The 20,492-nt window shown below is 42.6% G+C and overlaps 4 protein-coding genes across 5 annotated transcripts in view; 2 read left to right on the top strand and 2 right to left on the bottom strand.

Moving 5' to 3' along the window:
* atf6 (activating transcription factor 6) overlaps nucleotides 1-1,811 on the top strand; it is a 31,815-nt gene extending 30,004 nt beyond the window's left edge. The window contains 1 exon segment of the mRNA XM_029429243.1: nucleotides 2-1,811. Within this exon segment, the coding sequence (XP_029285103.1) occupies nucleotides 2-172 (171 nt within the window). The 3' untranslated portion in view covers nucleotides 173-1,811.
* Nucleotides 1,812-2,070: 259 nt separating this feature from the next.
* On the bottom strand, nucleotides 2,071-10,302 carry olfml2ba (olfactomedin-like 2Ba). Its single transcript, XM_029429242.1, is given in 9 exon segments — nucleotides 2,071-3,194; nucleotides 3,286-3,462; nucleotides 4,294-4,346; nucleotides 4,348-5,260; nucleotides 5,671-5,893; nucleotides 7,754-7,906; nucleotides 9,129-9,236; nucleotides 9,496-9,759; nucleotides 9,878-10,302. Coding segments are annotated over 9 exon segments (2,673 nt in total). The 5' UTR covers nucleotides 10,046-10,302; the 3' UTR covers nucleotides 2,071-2,580.
* Nucleotides 10,303-10,627: 325 nt separating this feature from the next.
* Nucleotides 10,628-15,778, bottom strand: LOC115007338 (torsin-1A-interacting protein 2-like). 2 transcript variants are annotated; one of them, XM_029430153.1, is made up of 10 exons: nucleotides 15,633-15,778; nucleotides 14,568-14,639; nucleotides 14,348-14,452; nucleotides 14,154-14,231; nucleotides 13,907-13,969; nucleotides 13,676-13,792; nucleotides 13,130-13,333; nucleotides 12,375-12,506; nucleotides 12,045-12,191; nucleotides 10,628-11,930 (listed from the first exon to the last, which is right to left on the bottom strand). In XM_029430153.1, exons 2-10 carry the CDS (start codon nucleotides 14,596-14,598, stop codon nucleotides 11,161-11,163), a joined length of 1,647 nt encoding a protein of 548 aa, XP_029286013.1. In that variant the 5' UTR covers nucleotides 14,599-14,639; nucleotides 15,633-15,778; the 3' UTR covers nucleotides 10,628-11,160. The 2 variants fall into 2 exon arrangements, with proteins under 2 accessions (XP_029286013.1, XP_029286014.1); XM_029430154.1 differs by having other exon boundaries at nucleotides 13,172-13,333; nucleotides 15,633-15,777.
* Nucleotides 15,779-15,786: 8 nt separating this feature from the next.
* LOC115007339 (torsin-1A-interacting protein 2-like) lies at nucleotides 15,787-19,534 on the top strand. Its single transcript, XM_029430155.1, is given in 9 exon segments — nucleotides 15,787-15,994; nucleotides 16,287-16,409; nucleotides 16,520-16,693; nucleotides 16,955-17,038; nucleotides 17,131-17,265; nucleotides 17,365-17,493; nucleotides 17,579-17,629; nucleotides 17,727-18,127; nucleotides 18,129-19,534. Coding segments are annotated over 9 exon segments (1,563 nt in total). The 5' UTR covers nucleotides 15,787-15,915; the 3' UTR covers nucleotides 18,516-19,534.
* The last annotated feature ends 958 nt before the right edge of the window (nucleotides 19,535-20,492 follow it).

Genomic DNA, 20,492 nt, shown 5'->3' with positions numbered 1-20,492 from the left:
TGAGGTGATGATGCAGATCGACTGTGAAGTAACGCACACGAGGATCCTCCACATCCGGTCCTCCTCCATCCCACCTCTGCTCCGGGTCAACCGCACAGACACGTTTTACCAGCACTCCCCGACGGACAGCCAGGCCGCGCCTCCTGTCGCTGTGCTAATGGGGTCTGCTTAAGATTAACAGCAACACCTGTTATGATTTATCTATAGGACAAACAGAAGATAAGACTTCTTATTAACACTTTGTGTTTTTATTAGGTGTTTTCTTCTGTCTGGTGAACTCCCACTGACTTCATGTTTTTGATTTTAGATTTGAATGAAATCCATTACAACAAAAAGGTAGCTCAGCGCTAGTCGGCCGCATTCTTCATCAGGCCTGATATCCAGAGGTCTTCTGTAAAAGGGTCCGAGCAAACGGCAGCTCCTTGTGTGGCAACACTGACTTTTCCCTGCAATCCGAGACGCCCCACATAAGGGTAATTGCTTAGCGGCAGGGGGCTGAGCATTGAACCCTGAGTCACCCCGTCATAACACAAATACTTTTACCCCGTAACAGCGCTCCTCGTGTCTGCTCTTTCTTTTTTTTGGGTTTCTTAATGTCGAGAAGGAAAACAAAACGGAACAGGCACCTGCGGTTGATCTCACTGGGAAGGCATTTGTGATATTAACGTTTTTAAAAGCACAAACAAATTCTGCGTTTGTATCGCCGCTGCAGAATAGAGTTCTGCAAGGGCCTCTTAACAGTAAGAGACGCCACATTAATTACATGCAGCAATAGAGGCGTTCAGTAATCTCAGGAAGTCAGGTGATCTGTGAAAGCTAGCAGGCGAACCACTTTGCTGTTGGCTGGTTTCAGGTGTTTTTAACATTATATCGGTCTTTGTACTGGGCTTCTCTTATATTAATGAACACATTCAGATACTGGACATGATTATTTCTATTATTATGTAACAGTTATGACTACTCCTGCGGTGTGATGTAATTCACTCATTTCCGCCGTCAAAGCGTCAGGATTCATTGATTTGTTTTTTAAAATATCTTTTCTCTATTTGTCTGATTCGTGTTTTCTGGGAACCTTTTATTCTAATCGACTGCAACAAACTAAATAACGTATTGTGTGTGTGTGTGTGTGTGTGTATAAAGTGATTAATGGTGGATTGGAAGGAAACATATCGTAAACGTTAGAACTAGGAGATTTTTTTTTTACATCCTGATATTTCTTCATTAAATTTGAAACCCCTGCCTTAACAGTTGAGCTAAAACGGCCGATGTTTGATAACCACTGGTGAGAGACTTCGTTGGAGTCCTGACTTCTCCGTCCATGGGGCTGAATTGCACTTATTATTCTGTGCACTTAAGCTTACAGTATATTGCAAATGCAATCTACTGGAAATGAGTTGTTTGTGTGATGCAGAACCTGGGAAGATGAGGCTTTAAATGCCTCCCATTCTTCAAAACTGCTGATACATCGTCAGAATATGTACTTTATGTTTTTGTATACGTTGATAAAGCAACATACTATACTTGTACCTGAACGTGCAAACCTTCTAGCTTCACAACTGCACACATGGTTATGTTTTTAGCTCAACAGATGCCCATTAAAAAGAAACACATTCTCTTCGCTGGTGTTTTCTCGGGGCCAGGCCGTCTGTCTGCAATTTCTTTTTTTCCTTTTTGGTTTTGAAAATATATTTGCTTCCCTGCATCCCAACAATACTTTGGGGGAAATAAAGCAAGAGTACAATTAAAAAGTTTGAGTGTTTTTTTGTATTCTTTTATGTGCATAAACCAAAATAAACACTGGATTTACAAAACCTTGGTGTGTATCCTTTTGGGCTGGAAAGTGTTTAACTGCATTGTTGTGTGTTTTGTTCAACAAGTACAATAGATCGATTGTTCCCGGAGTATTTGTCTTCTACAATAACTCGATTTATATCCAGTAGCTGCTTGAACAATCGTTGTCCGTCTGTATTCAGAGTCGTTCATCTGCCTTCCATCCTCACAGTTGACTCGACACTCGGACGCGATGAATAAAGCCACTTTGACTTAAATGAGCCAAACAAAGACGACGTGTTCTGTTAGTATTTCCAAACTTTATTGCAGTCTCCTTTTTAAAACAGTCTGATAAGGAGGGAACAAGTGCTTTCACAAGACAAAAGGTCAACCTGTGGCACATGATGCAAAGAAAAATATAATACAAAATAATGTGTATAAAAGAGAAACATGAAATGGGGATTTATTAAGAGTATGCTTCTATGAATTGGTTCTTTAGTGTGAATTGATAAAGAGTTATTTGACACGAGACCTGAACTGGTTTTGACGCCTTTCTACATTCATTTCTTTCCATTGGGCTTTTTTTTTTTTTACAATATTGCAATATATATACAGTCCAACGTGATCTGTGGACTGGAGAAGAATCAGGATCATTTATTTTATTTCAGGTACAAACAATTAAACAACTAAACAATTTCCTCACAATATATTTAAGTATTTTTGTACATTTGGCCCCCATTTGTCTCCGTACTGAAGGCCATGTGGACTGATCTACAATCCAAACCATAGAATTAACTTCTTTTTAAACTACTAAGGGTCCACATAGGCAAACTTAATGTTGTATGTGACTTGGTGTCCGTCGTCCCACGCATACAAAACACCTTCTTTGGGATTGTAGTCAATCTGCGTGGTGTAGGTGTAGTTGTTGGTGAAGGGCATTCTGGGAGTCATCTGAGTGTTCGTGTGGGTGTCGAAGGCGTATTCAAGTTTGGCGTCCCTCAGACTGTAGCTGTCAACAGCGTACAGGACGCCGCACACGATGAAGCAGTTGCCGTAGTGGTTTCTCCTGAGCCCGGTCCTCCAGGTGGTCTCCCTCTGCATGCTGAGGTCCAACGGGTTCAGTCGACTCAGAACAATCACTTCCTGTAAGAAGCCCTCATCGTCCAGTGCCGGGTAGATGATCCACAGGCCGCTCTCGTCCACGGCGAAGTCGACTTCCGAGTGACCGCGCCACTCCCCCAGGGACGACGACTCTTCCACCAGAGCGTCGTGCAGCATGGTCCAGGCGGCCACGTAACGCGCACGCAGGTCAAACTTGATGATGTCTCGGGAGAGGGCGCGGTTGTAGTAGAAAGCCCCGTCGTAGACCACGTGGCCTGTGCCGATCCAGTTGTAGGGAAGCTTGTACGAGTTGGTGAAGCGGCCTAGAAAGGATGAAGAAGAACGGAGACGCGTGAGATTCATCGAAGCAAACAGGAAAAGTAATAAGTGAAAGCTTCGACTTCCGACTCTTACCTTTTTTGAAAACCTCCATGTTGCGGAACTCCAGGAGGTTATTTCCGTAGTAGAAGTTCGTGACATAAATCTTGTCATTATCAGACTTTGGATCCTTCATCCACGCGCCTTCATTCCTGCCATACACGTTGTGAGTTACTGGCTCTGAGATCTCTGCCAGAGTGTCCTTACACTCCCCTGTAAAGAGTCACAGTAGGAGAGGAGTTAGAGGAAGCTCGACATCCTCCAGACCTACGTCACAGAGGCTGAAAATAATTACAGGCTTTTATTTTTACCAGCTTGAATCACGGAAAGGGTTAGGTTGCCTCAAAAGGACCAAATCACAGAGTTCAGAGATTCACAGAACAATATCAGCTCAATAGTTAGAGGATATTTTCTTTTTTGGCAATATATTTGAGGGTAAGCTTTTATAAAAACTTGTTAAAGATGTTTTTAACTAGTCTGGCGTTGTCGCTCCACCACCATATAAATATCTCAACAACTAGAGGATGGATAGCCATGGAACTGTGGTGCACGCTCCCCAGAGGGTGAAGCACGCTCACTTTGTTGATCCCCTCACGTTTCCTTTGTGGTTTTTAGAGATAGCTTGCCATGAAATGAGGTACCGATATCCTTAGTGCCAGGGATATGAAGCCTTCAGATTTCTTTTTCCTATTTACCGCCATCTTCAGATAATAATATCATTTAAATAATCAAATACTGTGATTTATCACCACATTTCTACTAAAGTAATGACATTCTGATCATCCTCACCTGGAGTTTGTGTTAAGTGCTGATTAGTATGCTAGCATGCATGCTAACGCAGTAAACTAAGATGGTGAACAGCATGTTAGCATGTTAGCATGTAGCTCAAAGCACCACACTTTCATTGCATCTTCCTTCCCACTTGCTCATCAACATTTTATAGCAATATAACATTTTTTTTCTTAGTGTTTTTAGGTGTTTTCTTTAAAAGCGTGGAAGAATTTTTTTTTTTTTTCCTCTTTCAACATAAAAAAATGAACTTACCAGGTTTTCTTGAGGGAGATTCTTGCTGCCTTTGCATCGGCTCGTCTGATTCTGGGCGTCTCTCCTCCCTCCTCATCCCAGCTGATTTTGTATTTCTGTTTGACTTGAGAATCCTGCCTGGTCGTGGTCGTGGTGGTGGGGGTGGTGGTCGTGGTCGTGGTGGGGGTGGTGGTCGTGGTCGTGGTGGGGGTGATGGTTGTGGCTGCGGCGGCTGAAGAAGAAGTAGTCACAGGTGTGGTGAAAGGCAGAGAAGTGTCCGAAAAGTAGGTGGATTGAGTTTCTTCTTCTGGTGTTATGATCGCAGCCGGCGTAGAAGCTGTTGTGATGTGTAGTGGTGCTGAGGTCGGGGCAGCATGGGTTGTAATGGTCATAGTGGAAGTGGGGCTGGTAGTTGAAGCCTCTGTGGCCGGGTTTGGTGCAAGTGTGCTTGAAGGTGTGGTTCGCATTTGGACTTTCTCCTCCAGGGTCGAGGCTTCGATCGTGGTGGTTACTATATTTCTTGTCGTGAACGCTGGCAGGACTTCCTTTGCAGCTGCATCTTCCGAAGGTCGTGTTGTGTTCATTGCAGTTTGGTTTGAGTCCTTGGCAGTGAAAGGGATCGGCCACTGAGTGATTCCAGACTTGACTCTTTGAGTAGTTTGAGGTGCAGTGTCTGTGGTCCTGTTTTTCTGTGTGGTAGTGGTCGGTCCAAACGTGGCGCTTCTCGTTGTAAATTTGTGACTCCGTACATCCGTAGACGCATCCAGTGATGTGGTTCCACCGGCACGGATGAACTCATTGTGAATTGTTGAGGAGGGCTCAGGTTCTCGGCTGGTCTCCGTGGAACCTTGCAGAGGACCTGTTGTCTTCGGTAGAAACGATCTGGATCCCGCTCTCGTCTTGGGCCGCGGCGCTCTGTGCTGTAGAAGATTCTCCTCAATGAAGAGGTTAACTGGGCCATCGCCACTGAACCCGTGGTACTCAAAAACTAGAAGAAGAAAGGGGAAGTAAAAACATTTGGTTAAATAATCTGAGCGCCATGAGAAATTATATTTGTAATGATCCAATACCACTGATATTGTAAAGTGAGCTCACAAATCACGACGCCACTCGTTATTGCACGTTGTTGCAGTGCATCCACAGCAGCTGACAGATGGCAGGACATTTAGACATTTAGATAAGCACTAAAGCTTTTTGTGCCTTTTATGTTCTGACATCAAGTAATGGAACGTGATAATCCATCAAGCCACGGATCCTATTTCACGGTAAGCCGAGTGTGGACGTATAAGGAAACGCTACACTGTGTGAGTGATTTAATCAGTCAACAATCAGGTGCAGGTTTCAGATGTTTCTTTCTCTGCTTTTACCCCTTAAAGCCGACTGATGTGCTGCACTTACAGTTCTCTCCAGGCTCCCCGTCGTCCGCCACCATCGGATCTGGCTCAGATTTATAAAAAGTCATTCCTCTGATGATCATTCCGTTGGTCTTCGACACCTGAGAGTCCTCCTTGTTAGCCACATGTTTGATGGTCACCTGAGGTTTGACCTCAATGATCTGAACGGAACCATCTGTCTGTAGGAAGGAAGGATTTCCCCCAATAAACGTCTCCTCATACTTCTCCTGTTAGAGGACAGATGGACACAGAGAACTTCTATAAAACATCTGTTTGATTACATACTGGGCCATTAGTTTTATGTGAATGCTCTTTCAGATGCACTGTTCAGCCAACCAAGAAGATTTTTAATGATAAGATAATTCCTCTTTGTGGCGAGGACAAAGCTGCACCAGGAAGTCAATGTGTCAACTATGACTGACGTTTAAAATGGACATTTTGGGTAATACTTCAATTTCTCTTCTGAATAAGTACGCTTAACATGGAGTTTCATATTCATAATGCTTTATAACATTAAATCTTAACACTTTGTATAATGACTTATCATGTCAAGTATCATAATATGCATATTTAGGAAAGGATAGTGTATATAAGTGTGCATTATTATCACAACTAAGTTATTCTAAGTGCTCATTGGATGATTTAAGTAAAGTGAAAAAACTATAAAAATGTAATTTAAAATGTCAGCCGGTAACCCGCAGTAATAAAGTATTAAGATACTTGACCTTATATTATAAAATCTTATATAATGCATTATGATTACTGTTATAAATCATTATGAGTGCTTATAACTATGATTCTGCAGCGGTATAAGCAGATTATAACACATTATAAGTATTTGTATAATACATTATAAACATGGGCGTCATTAAAAAGGTGTTACCGCAAACCATCAATAAAAAAAAAGTTTAATTTTTGTGACATATTTAATGAATAACTTTGTGAATCACCCAACACTGCTGGACGGCTCTGCAGTCATAATAAAGCTGCCGTGGATCAGACTCCCGTGTGAAAGCTATTGTGCGTCGCTTCTGCCAAACCTTCCAATTACCTCAATAACATATTTAAACACGGAGACGATGATGACTTTATGAGGCACTTTGTGGAAAGAACTCATAATGCTCCTTTTGATTTGAAGGTATGCAAGATTGAATGCTGTCGCAGTCTGAGCAGCAACATCTGAACCCAATCACTCCTTTTATACTATTCAGTTAATTCTGCTTCCACAACTGTTTTTAATATAGAATACTGTTTTATCAGCATCTGTTTAACAAAGTGCAGAATAACATCACAAACATCTATTACATGCTGGTGTAATATCACATGTGTGAAACATAAAACTAGCACTTTTTACTATTACACTATTTACTGGATCATTCTGCAGCATTGTGCAGTAATTAGAAGTTCATTTGCTGTATTAAAAGCTACTTAAAGGTTTCTACATTATGTGAATTCCACAGTAGTAAATATCACAGGAGATAAGCATGTACTAGGTGTACTACAACAGTAACAACCTGTAATTATTTAGGCTACAGGTAGGACTCTGTACTTTGCTGTACGTGTAATTGTTATACAGCTCTCTGGTAAATACTAGGAATTACTGCGTAATATGTTATCTTCTTTAAAGATGCTACCTAAGTCGTGCTCATAGTAGTGACAGTGATGTTGTAACACACCTGCTACAACTTTATTTTTACCATTCATAACAAGTGGATACTTATTATGGTGGTAGTACTGCGCAATTAATCACCCTTTTGTGTTAATAATTACTTATTAAATACAAAGTAAATACTACACCTACTGTGTGTGTGTGTGTGTGTGAGGTCATGGCACTAACTACGGGCACATAATGACTTTTAGTATCAACAGTTATGTTAATGTCTTATTATAGTGCAGTAAAATGTAAAAAAGGACTGACTTTGGTACTTTTGCACTTTTATGATTTGTGTTGTATTGCTGTTGCGTTGTGTTGTATTGCTGTTGCGTTGTGTTGTATTGCTGTTGCGTCTTGGTCTCTCTTGAGAACGAGACCCTGCCTCTCAATAAGATTAATCTTCTACATAAAAGGTTAAATAAATAAAGTGTACATGTGGGTCTGGATATGCTGCGGCCTCGCTGACCTCACTGAGTCTGTTGTGGTCCTGCGGAGGAAGAGTCGGCAGGCGTTCAGTGGCATCAGCCTGGATGGAAGGATTCTCCTGGTTCTTCACCTCATCCGTGCTGTAGTTCAGAGACACTGCCTTCATGCAGTCATGAACACATTGAGATATTAATAGAAATACTGTGCATGTTTTGGTTTTTTATTATGATGGAAAATAGGCTGCAATCATCAGAAATCATAATCACTAGCAGAAGGAAAAAGTTCCTTACTATCACAGTTATGAAGAGGCCTTTTTCACAGCAGACATTTTGACTTGTCATAGTTGGAAAAGCACATCAAAGATCACTCCGCGCACCAGTGAGTCATCACAGTGACAGTGAGCCAGCATGCACAATACCGGGACCCTGAAACTGAAGCAGCTGACTGGATATGGGTTATAATTCATTGTATTATTTTAAAATGTCTTCTGTGAAAAAGGGCTCAACTCATTTACCAGAATGCACTGTAAGTGACGCGACTACACTTCTGTTTTTCACACGTCAAACCAGGACAGACACAGCTGACACTAATAAAATGTATCATGGATACGCTTGATTTATCCACTGGGTTTATTACCTGCAGCTGTGTTTTCCGTGCCAGGACAAGTGTGTGAAAAAGGTCATTTCAGAAGCAAATGCAGCTTCCTGACACTTTGTGCAGCGCAGCTTTCCTAACAGCAGGCAGGTGCAGCATGTCGTCTAAGTGTTGTGAGTTATGCCACAGTCCAATTCTGATTCAGGACACAAACTTAGATTTACACATGCAAAACTTTTTTGCAGGCCTATTTGATTATAGATACGACTTGGACTAAGTGTGATGGAGGAAGCTAAAGTCTCGACCAGCTGCTGTTTACAGTCGTGAGAAAGAATCCCAATCGTTATGTCTTCCAGTCCAGTCTTTGCAAGTTGTTCCAATCACGATTAATTATTCTTTTTATTGCAAAGACTAATAAAACTCATTCACACTCCTCTGTGTGTGGATCTGTGACCCTCCGACACATCTTCACACTGAAGAATACATGCTGTGAGCTTTAAGCCATTTTATTTGTACTGACAAAAAAAGTCCAAATAATGTATTTAGGTTGATCAATTACGTTTAATTAAGTTAAGGTTCTATATTCAGTCAGATAAACCTCCGCGCCTGTGCACCCCTCCCACTTACAGCCCCTGATAAATCTGAAAACTGGCCCAAATAATGTGTTTTACTGGAGCCACTGAATCCAGAAGCCACCAATATAAACACACCTGCTACCACCAGTGTGTGCATGTCGTACCAACATATTTGCATTCATCTTTACAACAACACATGCACTCTTACTGTACCTTCTCCATGGTGTCCATGCGATCCAGCAGCTTATTGGTAACCGAGTGCAACTTTAGTAGATCCATGCCATAGAAGGAGCCCTCCAGCAGCTCGAGGATGGTGGAAAGCTAGAATGACCAAGTGGATTCTGTCAAAAGGGTTGACTAATTCAAGACATGCCATGCGTAAAATAGGCCTCAGCACATATACACTTTGAGTTTCTGGATGAAATGTGGGGCTATCCTTTCCTGAATGTGAATATATCCCCCGGTGATCCAGGGCTCTATAGAAGCTAACAGGCAGCTTTCAGCCTGTTGGCACCGCAGCATGGGGACTTATATGTACTGGAGGCTCTGTGCAAGGAAAATGGAGCGGGCGACACTTCACCTTGACATTCTCTTTTCCAGCTTCTCTAAGTCTTTTCAGCCTGAACTCTCCCTCACATGGGTTGACTGCTGACGGAGGAGCGATGCAGGCACACTTGCACTCTGGTCCAGATGTGATAGTCTCCACAGTGTAGAAGTCCTGCGCCGTGGCGCTGCCTTCTTCTATCCGCCGGCAAGCGCTCCTGCTCAGGGGTCTGACAACACATTTACACCGACAGTCAGAGCCTTCCGAGAGGGCTTTCACTTTGTCATAATCACCCAGCAGCTACAAAGAGAAGAGGACGGATGCATTTTCCACCACGCTCAACAAAAACGTTTGAATCTTTACGCACGAAATGATGAAATCTCCATATAACATATGAAGCAAAGATATTTCCTCCTACCTTAGAGAGGATGCTCTCCTGACCTTGTATCTCCTCCTGCAGCCTGACCCTTTGCTCTGCCTTGGTCTCAAATTCTGACCTGGGATCTTCACCCCAGGTCTTTGGCGCTGCAGAGCACCATGGAGAAAACGCACAGCACATAACGATGACAATGCATAACTTAAACATGTTGTGAGGCTCACAGAGCGCCGAAAGGAGAAATAATATTGCAAGAATGCAAGCAGGCACAGCCTGTCACAAATTACTTTAGCAGCCAAGAAAATGTCATATCCTACATCTGGCTCCAAAGATTAGAGAGGTGTATCCAGAAGAGCCATGAGATAACTGCATTAAGCTTTATAGCGCGATGGCATCTTGTGCATCGTCAGTGAAGGCAGCCGGTGAAACCGTGCACTCTTGGAGAGAGCAGCCGGCATCTGCAGCTGGAGCTGCGCTGACAGGAGGCGGACCTGCCCCAACTGGCGAGGAGGAGTTGAACTGCTGCAAACGTCTTCACAAACATCATGTGGAACATTATTATTATTATTATTATTATTATTATTATTATTATGAATAAAACAATCATTAAACACTTCAGACCAAGCTGCGTCTTTCTTTGAGATCCGACTTGAAACTTAAGGTTTTATATCGAGGTGAAATATAAAGAAGCCTGTTGCATATTGCTTCTGTCACCTCACAGCAGATAAGCGTCAGCTGTGGTTGTGCTGCCCTCTAGCGGCAACAGTGTTCATTACAATGACAACAAATGAAGAATTTGAAATTACCTGTTTATTTGCACTTTAAGGCACATTCAATTTATGCACTTATCCCCATTAAAATGCTTCCTGTAGTGTGAAACATGTACATGTTTATATAAAAAGGAACATAGGCAGTTCAGTTAAGACATGTGGTGCCGTGTAGGTTTGAGAATCGCAGAAAAACACATTTATCATAACAATCATAAACCCTGTGTTGAGATACCAGAAGAATAGTTCTGCCTTGTACAACCCAGTCAAATCCCCTTTCATCTGACAACTGCTCTATAGGTTACATCTGATCAAAGTAGCACAAGAATAAAACACCACAGCCTTTTTGCGATGAATGTGAATCACATATATATCCCATAGCATTATCCTCATAATATTATAAGCGTCTTATTTCTACTTGATGTCTTTATCTGTGGTGAGATTCAATATAGTTTATGTAAGAAACCTTTGGGCCATTAAAGCCGCTGCTACTCGCCTCAGAAGGACTGAAACAGACCGGTAGCTGAGTGCTCAGACTAAAAGTTCAAGAGTGACTATTCATGTCCACAAGCACCCTTCATGTTCTATCCTTTTGTCTGCCGCCACAGGCAGGATGAGGTGAGAAATGCGACTCCACAATCCCCCGTACTTGTCGAGGTCCATCCTGTCGAAAGCTAGCGGACGGCCATCGGAGAGGAACTTCTTCTGAAGGCGGTCGTCCACCATCTCCTCCACAGAGCTCAAACGAGCCTCGGCGGGAATCTCCTCCTCTTCCCCGAGCAGTACTGTGAAGATCAGACATTTATTCTTGTAGGCGGCGTTCTCGTGGTCGCAGTAGCGATAAAAAATGAGCGTGGAGCCCGGGGGCAGCTCCTCGAAGCGGTTGATGACGGCCACGGGTTTGTCTCCTTCGAAAGCTCCCTGCAACTTGCCGTCGATGTCCAGTTTGACCTGGTCGCTGTCCTGGCCGGCTTTGCTGGCTCCATCGATGTGGAGGACGGAGGCGTTGAGGGAAGTAGAGAAGGCGGAGGCCAGGCTCTGAGCCAGGCAGTGCAGTGTCCTCTCAGCCCCGTGGCCTGCCGTCAGGATCAGACTGACTGGCTCTGTGGGCTGAGCTGTCTCCAGGTGCCTCAGCAGGTGGATCTTGCTCCTACTCCAGAGCTCTGCACGCTGGTTAGGGAAGCGAGTCTTTACTTTTTCAAACTGCCCGAGGAAGATGTCTATCTGCCGCACATCTTTTTTCTGAAGTGGAGACTCGACTTGGAGGAGATATTGTCCCATGATGGCAAAAAATAACAATATACCCGCCATCACGAATATTCTACTACCTATGGAGAGAAGGCACACGTGTTGTCTCAACTACTTTATAAGTAATACAGAAGTTATTTATAATTGTGTGTGAAGTAATACACAACATGCAACGTGATTATAAATAAGATTACCTCGAAGATTTCCCTCTGGAACATGAGCCGCCTCCTGAGTGGTAGGACCAATGGTTTCAACATCTTGCTGTGTCTGTGAGGAAGCTCTGCTCCGAGTTCCCTTTTCTGCTTTACGAGTTAAAACCTTCTTCCGGCCGCTTCCATCATCTGGACAGTAGGAGAAAAACAAAACTGTTTAAAGCGAAACTAAACGGACCTTAACCGCTGAGAGTCACCTGTGCAGCGACATGTCACGCTCCCTCACTGAACACCTGTTGCGTTAGACCGGAGCGCCCAGAAGCTCAGCACTCTAAAGCAGAACGCTGAAGGAAAAACTAAACTCAAACTCACCGTCTCCAGTGTTAGTGTTGTTCGTGTCGGGGCTTTCTTCTTTAGGTCCATCTACTTGGTCGTCCTTCGCGTCACCCAGAGTTGGTGGGGAGGTTGTTTCTGATGCTTTCTTCTCCCCAGTGTTGTACTCTCCTGAGAACATTACAATAGTTTAACTTCCACAGCAGCTCAAGCATCAGCGTCTCTACAGTTACGAGTGTGGGGATTTAAAAGGCTCCAGTGCAATGTTAAGTTCTTAAGTGCATCTTATAACAACACCCACGTGTACATTGAAACAGTTGTGAGTCACTGTAACTCCAGCCATGAACACATCTCTTTCTAACAAGGTTTCAGAGTCGGGGACAAAATCTAGTCCTCGTTCTGTGTAAGAAATTATTCTAAGTCCTGTAAAAGTCTTGAGTTAGCCAAGAATATAAGTATCTTCCACAGTTTGGCTCTTTAAGTTTTAACGCAGACTGCGTTTCCCTGATGAGCTGCAGAGGAGGGGTTGCAACACGATGAGGGAACGTCACTATCATTGTAAGATACACTTAAGGTCAGTTTGTTTAATGACATCCACACCAGGAGGAGGAGCTTGTAAGCAAATGGACTTTAACACGACGCAGTAAACTGGGTCACGCCCCTGTTAGGGAGACTTTTACAGTACTGCCACAAATGACACTTGTTAGAGGTCTGAGGCAAGCTTCTCCAAAGTGAGTAATATAAGTGTGCACACACTCTGTGAGAGTGAAGAACACTCAGACAGAAAGACTCACTGAGCTTCTCCTCAGCTGGTATGGTCTCTCTGTTGTAATCACCTTGACCTCCCTGAGGAGGGGTTCTGTTCAGCGTGGCGTCGACATCTGGAGGCCCCCTCCCCGCTCCAGCCGGATCACCGTGACTTCCCACATCACCCGGAGGAGGGGTTCTGTTCAGCGTGGTGTCGACATCTGGAGGCACCGCGTCAGCCGGATCACCGTCTGAAGTCAAAACAGAAGTCAAGTGTCATCCGAGTTAAAGTCTGACTGACTGGCTAATGTTTCATTTTCAATTTCTAAGAAACCTACTTTGATTTATTTCCCAGATGTGGTCACAACCATTTGCTTTCTTTACAACTTCCTTTACGAGTTCATTAGCAATAACTTTACTTAGATTGTTGTAGGTGACACATAACAACATAGATCAGACTGACACGCACACAGCACAGAGACAACAGTCAACATGAACAGACTACAACTGTCTTCTTGGTCTGTTAAACACTGATATTATATTATATAGAATGCAGAAATAATTTGATAACGACACATTGAATGGATTAATACCGAGCTCGCTTGCAGATTTAGCTTCTGAGAGTTTCTGCTTTTCATCCAGATCAGTCTCTCCCGCTTTGTTCACGTCATGATCCGTCGCGGACTGCGTTTCGTCTTCTTCCTTGCCGTCTGATAAAAAAGTAAATAATGGCGTGTACATTTAAACCACTGTTGTAAATGTGTTGTCAACATTATAGTGCAATATAACCTGAGATCTGGCCTTTGTCATTGGTGTTTCAGTACCTGCTGTGAGGTGGTGATCTGTGTCTTTGGATGGAGGCACTTCACTCAAGAGAAGGTTCGAAGCTGCAGAAAAGAAAACAAGTATTTAGCACATTTATCGGTTTTGTTCAGATCCTTGTCACGCGTTCAAAGTCTCAAGAGATTTTGTAAAACTGCTGGTGTATCTGTCACAGGGACAGGCTGAGAGGCAGCCTCTCATTTCTCTTTAGAACAGAAATTAAACACGGATATTATGTTATATACTTGCTTTTAACAGGCTGCGTCATGTCTTCACCATTGTTGTTCTTAGTCCCACTGTTTGTGGATGCAGATGATGAAACTGAATCTTGTTTGGTGAGACAGAGAGCATATTTGATTAGTACAGTAGATGCAGAAACACATTTAGTAAAGATGCACGAATGACATGAATGGATGACTATTGACCTCGCTTGCATATCTTACCTTCTGGGAGTTGCCGCTTTCCATCCGGATCTCTTTCCTCTTTGTTGTCAGCGGGTGAATCGTCATGATTTGTCGTGGACTGCTTTTCGTCTTCTTCCTTGCGTTCTGATAAAAAAAGTAAATAATGGCGTGTACATTTAAACCACTGTTGTAAATGTTTTGTAAACATTCTTGTGCAATATAACCCGAGTTCTGGCTTTTGTCATTGGTGCTTCAGTACCTGCTGTGGGGTGGTGATCTTGCTCTGCCATGTCTTTGGATGGAGGCACTTCACTCAAGAGATGGTTCAAATCTGCAGAAAAAAAGCACATCTCTTGTATTTTTATGCTAAGACTAGAGTAGGTTTATCGGTTTTGTTCAGATCCTTGTCACATGTTCAAAGTCTCAAGTGATGTTGTAAAACTTCTGGTGTATCGGTCACAGGGACAGGCTGAGAGGCAGCCTCTCATTTCTCTTTATAGCACTCTCAACTCCCCGTGTTGTCAATTAACAATGGTTTTCCTTTAAACATAAACTTAAGAGTTAACTTCAAGCAAACCAAACTTCAAAATCATGAGTAATTAGAATACCTCATCACTGCCACATTCCTTATTGTATACATAAACCTGCTACTTCTGTAATGCATTTATTTTAATGTATCGTTTTGTGCTGTATTGATACAATTAGGCCACTCATTTGTAATAACCATGACTGTATACAATAGGTAATAACCAGCCCTGAGACTACAGATGAACATTAGCTCATTAGCTAACTCTGGCACATTTACACGGAGGTAGAAACTGACATGTTGATTAATGTACACTGTCACAGGTAAATAAATAAATAACATGGAAGGCTTGTGATTAGGTGAAACTGTCAGCACATAACACAAATAATGACCTTACTATTCAAACTCAAAGCTGGAAACATTGAATTGTCTGTTCCCTGCGGTTTGCTAAATAAGATCTGGAGGCACTGGAAGCTTACTAGCGTTAGTTAGCCAGGTGTTAGCTTTGCTAGCTAAACTTGGTCAGCGGGAAACGAAGCTAATGGAATATAACGTTAAGTACGAATATTAATACATTACGTAAACTGTTGATTAACGTTAGCTAGCTAACGAGTAAACTGACAGACAAGTGACAGACAAGTGACAGACAAGTGAAAGACAAGTGAAAGACAAGTGAAAGACAAGAAATACTAGATCAACCAACAGTTAGCAAGATAATACATGGCTTTAGTCTGCCTTCGTGTAACTTAAATAACATACATCTATGTTAAATAATTAGAAACTGCCTAAAACACCTACCCTCGATCACATCGCCGTGGAAAATGACCTGTGCAACGCTTCCTTATCTCTTAGCTTGCGTTACGTGTATCACATTCGCACTGACAGATCACAATATTCAGGCGGAACCTTCAGCCGCGCCCGTGTTTCCATAGACATTAACCAAATGTGCTCTTTCCGGACATCAAAACCGTCCGGTCACAAAATGGTTCCCCTACAATTGCAGGAAGTCTTTTGCTTGTCCGTATGTGAACGTCGTATTGATTCATTGATGTTTTTGGCATCGCTTTTGTTATAATCATAAATGGATTCCAGGGTTTCTGAGAATAAGGTGTCTCAACCGTTGAGACGATCGACAAGGCAGACTTCGAGTAACGTTAAAGGTGAGCAAATGGACTTTTATAACAATTAGCTCTGTTAGTTTAGCCATCGAAGCTAACTGACGTTAACGGTTAATGTCAGCTGACTTAAGATCACTGAAAGTTCATCGCTTTCAATCTCTGTTTTATACCTAACGTCAGCTGACTTTATCGGTGTGGTAGATTAGACTAGGAAATAGGGAGGAAATGAGCTTTACGTTAACGTGCAGGAGTTCTTTGAAACTTTATTGAATCTACAGTTACAGTGGCTGAGGACACTCCCCATTAACATCATCTCTTTCTGCTCCTCTGTTAGTATTGGGTTTTGAACTGACTGCCAGGGGTCCTCTGAAGAGGACCAGACGGGAGTTAAAAAAACCAACTCCTGTGACAGCTGTCAATGGTTCCGGAGATGTGGAGACTGGCTCAGAGGATGAAGGTGGGATACTCCAGTTAACAGTATTTGCCTAACGTTAGGTAACAACGACAGTTAACCGTGTGTCTGTACTATTCAAGGTGGTAGTAACACTTTTATTGCCCATTTGACAGAGTCCCCGAGCAAGAAGACACGGCTGGAGACTGGAGGAGCAGTGGGCGACCATGGTGATGAGATGGATGTGGATGTTCAGGAATCAGATGAAGACATGGAGAAAAATGAAGACCTGGAAATGGATAGTATGCAGGAGTCCTCCCATGGCACTCACCAACCAGAAATCTGTCAAGGTTAGGGCTGCAACTAATGAATATTTTAATTATTGATCAGCCCAATGTTTCCATTATTCATTTAATTAACTAAATAAAATTAAAACCAAAGAAATCTTTTGAGTATAGTGACAACTTGCAGATGCTATCAAATTACAAACATCTCGGTGTACTCTTTTAACAATGACATTATTAACATTGAATTCATAGGACTTCATGCCACCATCAGATCTAATCACAGGCTGTTTTATTTAATCAAGGTTTTCTCTCTGTATTAATCAGACGCCCTTGGAGATACGAATTTATCCCCTCGTGTAATGTTCGTTGCTGTAAATGATGATCCAGACTTGAGGAAAACCGAGAGAGGTAAGAAAAGGCTATAGCTTCTTTCTGCATGGGAATAATTGCATCAAGGCAGGAAAAATACAGTTGTCCTAATCTGGCTTGTCTGTTTTCAGTAAAACCAACTCAACCTAGTCGACCTGTAGCGCCCACCAAGTCTGCCGCACAAATCAGACCACCGGCAAACCGACATGATGTGAAGATCAGAAGCACGGACGACTACCAGAAGACGATGAAAGCCAAGAGCACTGGTATTGTAGATGTTTTTATTTAGCCAGATGTGCGTTGAGCACCTGTGCAATGGATCTCTAAAAACAATCAGATTTCTATATTGATAACTTCTATCTCAGCTTTAGGTTTACCGCTGGATAACCACCATTACACAAGTGTGTCTCGAGCCTCGGAGAACTCCGACACAACACGACGACAACGTGTGAATAACAATCGGATACAAAAACCAGTTTGGCACACAAAACCAGGTATTTAATACTCTGGTCTATAGCGACACCTAATGTATCTGTGACACGTGTGACATTCATTTAATGACATTTTCTCCTTTACAAGAAATAAAGAAAAGGCCTGTTCTCGAGAGAAGCTCTGGATATTCCTGTGGAGGTAAGCTGTAGTCATTGTAATTACAATATCGTCACACTCAAACATCCTTGTTCTACATTAATTCCAGGATTTGAATATGGTCTTGTGTCCATTCTAGGACTCGCGTGGTGTCTGTGGCGTTTGTTCCTCGTGGCGTTGATCTGTTCCGCCGTCTTGCTGGCCTGCAAGATCATCCCTGTACTCAAAAAGACTGCAGCTGATGGAACGCATCCACCCAGTGCTGCAAAGCCAGAAATGTTTGCAGACCAGCTGTCTCTTCTTGAGGCTCAGTTCCCGAGTCAGCGGCCTGAGTTGTGGAGGAGGAGCAAGATCCACCTGGAAAAGCACCTGCAGACAGCTCAGCCCACAGAGCCAGTCAGTCTGATCTTCACCGCTGGCCACGGGGCTGAGAGGACACTGCACTGCCTGGCTCAGAGCCTGGCCTCCTCCTTCTCGTCTGCCCTCAACGCCTCCGTCCTCCACATCGATGGAGCCAGCAAAGCCGGCCAGGACAGCGATGCAGGTGAAGCTGGACATCGACAACCAGTTGCGAGCGGCCTTTGATGGAGACAAACCCGTGGCCGTCATCCATCGCTTCGAAGAGCTGCCCCCAGGCTCCACGCTCATTTTTTATCGCTTCTGCGACCACGAGAACGCCGCGTACAAGCGGGTGTTCTTGCTGTTTACCGTGCTACTTCCTCAGGATGAGGTCAGGGGTGACCAGAATCTGAAGGAAGTGGAGGAGATGGTGCAAGACTATGTGAAGGAAAGGCTGGTGGACTCCAGCAACAAAATCAACTTCAACGAGATGGACCTAGACAAGTTCAGTGGACTGTGGAGCCGCATCTCCCATCTCGTCTTACCTGTGGTGTCAGAGAGGAACGTAGAGCAGAAAGGATGCCGATGAACCATCAAAGAGGAAGTCGGAATACCATTTTGGACCAGCCTGGTCCTCCTTGGGACGGTACAGGAGCGGTGAAACCGAGGTACGACGTATAAATAAGTGTGTGTTACATTAAGACGTAACATTTCACATATAAAGTAAAAATGATTGATCTCTCTGTCAGAGAGGAGGTTGTACTCGGGCCGCAGTCCAGTGTTGATGAACTGCTTACAAGATGTCCAGCACTGAGCTTTCAATACTGCGTACATGTACAGGCTTTAAGCATCATTCCACTTCCAGAGTAGGGTGTGAAATGCATATTCTCCTGCAGATTTATCCAACAATATACAATATATAGTTGGTTGGTTGGTTGGGGTCATAGATGTGTATCGACAGCACTTTGTTCGACAGCCTTTTAACTGTTACCAATCTCTCAGGCAACTGATGGCTTACTTCATATTGTTTAATGTGCATCCCATTGTTCATTTAATTATCTCGTGTACACCATTTGGATTTGCACTAAAAAACTGTTTGCTTTAATTCTTATCTTATCTTAAGAGTGCTGGTTTTTATTAAGATATATATTTTATACTCTGTTTTTTACTTAATGTGTATATTTGTGATATTTTTGTCTCTTTCATAGACTGAAATATGTTTGGACGGCTGTATGTATATAAATATATATATATTGAATATGAAAAGCTTTGTTTTTTGCACTTATCGTAAAGAAACCGCTGAGATGTTCTTACAATGTTGTCAACTCTCACCAAGGGATTTTAATTAGTAGAAATGGAATATTGCTAAATATTAGTCAGCAAATGTGCCTTAAACACTCGTATAGAGGAGATTTTACTATGTTTGAAACGCACATCAATGATTTGGTTCAAGGTTTCTTGCAGAAAGATTTTGTGCAAAAATGACATTTGAAAATATATTTCTTGGGATACTTTTCATTCTTCTTATGTATCATTCTAAGATGTATTTGGTTTTGCTCACTTGAATATGTGTATATTTTCAATAAAGATTATTTTGATAACTAGAAAGGTTAATAATTGATGCTTCCTCTCTGAACGTCCCCCAACAGTCGGAGAGCAGTCAGACTTCTCTACGTGTAACGGAGACGTGAACATTAACTTGCTTTTGTGTAAAAGTCTTAAAACATATTTAAGTGTACGGCATCTTTGGAAACCAGGAAGTTACAACTTGTACAACACAGCAGGAGTTTAATCATTAACAGGTTAAGACGTACGAAGCACGGTTCCTTTACAGGCACTCGCTGCACATTTTGTCTTTGTGACATTAAGAAAAGTATTTGGAACTCGACTCGACGGAGCATCGAAGTGAACATGTTGCAACGGTGTCAGTGTGTTGCTAAGAAACGACAAAGTTAATGCAAATTGAATCAGGAACTGAGTAAGTGTGAGGTGTGCGTCAATATCTTGGCAGATGTTTTAGCAATTTAGCAAAGAATCATAGAACTGAACAATCATTCACGTATGAATCATATGCAGTAGATAGCAAACATGACCAAAGTAGTTTTTACCGTCAGGTGTATAAATCTAAATATTTGCTTACATAGTAAATGTGTGGCCTCCACCTACACTGCACTCCTACACATGTAGCTCTTCTTCAAGGTTCATACTTGTTTTTACATGATTTATTGTTAACAGAATACATTATCTTTCTCATACTGTCTACTTCTACCTGTTTCTACCCTCTGTCTGAAACACTCTGTTGATTTGTCTCTTTAAGCCGCCATCCCGAAATAACTCAATCTGATTGGCTTGTGAGAATTCTTTTTAAAAAGATAGTTCTCAAGCCGTGGGTGGAGATACTCAGATGGGCCGGTGTATTCTGATGAGCCTGCATGAGACTAAAGGCCCCGTCACTCAGTGCCGTATGGCAGAAACGTATTCTGAAATATGAAAATGAGCATATACAACCTATATGAACGTATACAGAGCGTACTTGTACAAAACCTATCAGAGCGAATGGCCAACA

Source organism: Cottoperca gobio, chromosome 4, assembly GCF_900634415.1.
Source record: "Cottoperca gobio chromosome 4, fCotGob3.1, whole genome shotgun sequence".
In the NCBI taxonomy this organism is placed as follows: domain Eukaryota; kingdom Metazoa; phylum Chordata; class Actinopteri; order Perciformes; family Bovichtidae; genus Cottoperca; species Cottoperca gobio.
Note: the sequence above shows the minus strand (reverse complement) of the source record. Positions and strands in the feature narration are given on the sequence as shown.

What these genes read in the sequence shown, in the direction of transcription:
- LOC115007338 (XM_029430153.1), bottom strand. Translation starts at nt 14,598, where the DNA reads ATGGCAGAGCAAGATCACCACCCCACAGCAG. An exon ending in CATGACGCAGCCTGTTAAAA is followed by an intron (nt 13,970 to 14,153) that starts GCAAGTATATAA and finishes TCTTTTCTGCAG; the next exon opens with CTTCGAACCTTCTCTTGAGT. An exon ending in AGATCACCACCTCACAGCAG is followed by an intron (nt 13,793 to 13,906) that starts GTACTGAAACAC and finishes CTTTTTTATCAG; the next exon opens with ACGGCAAGGAAGAAGACGAA.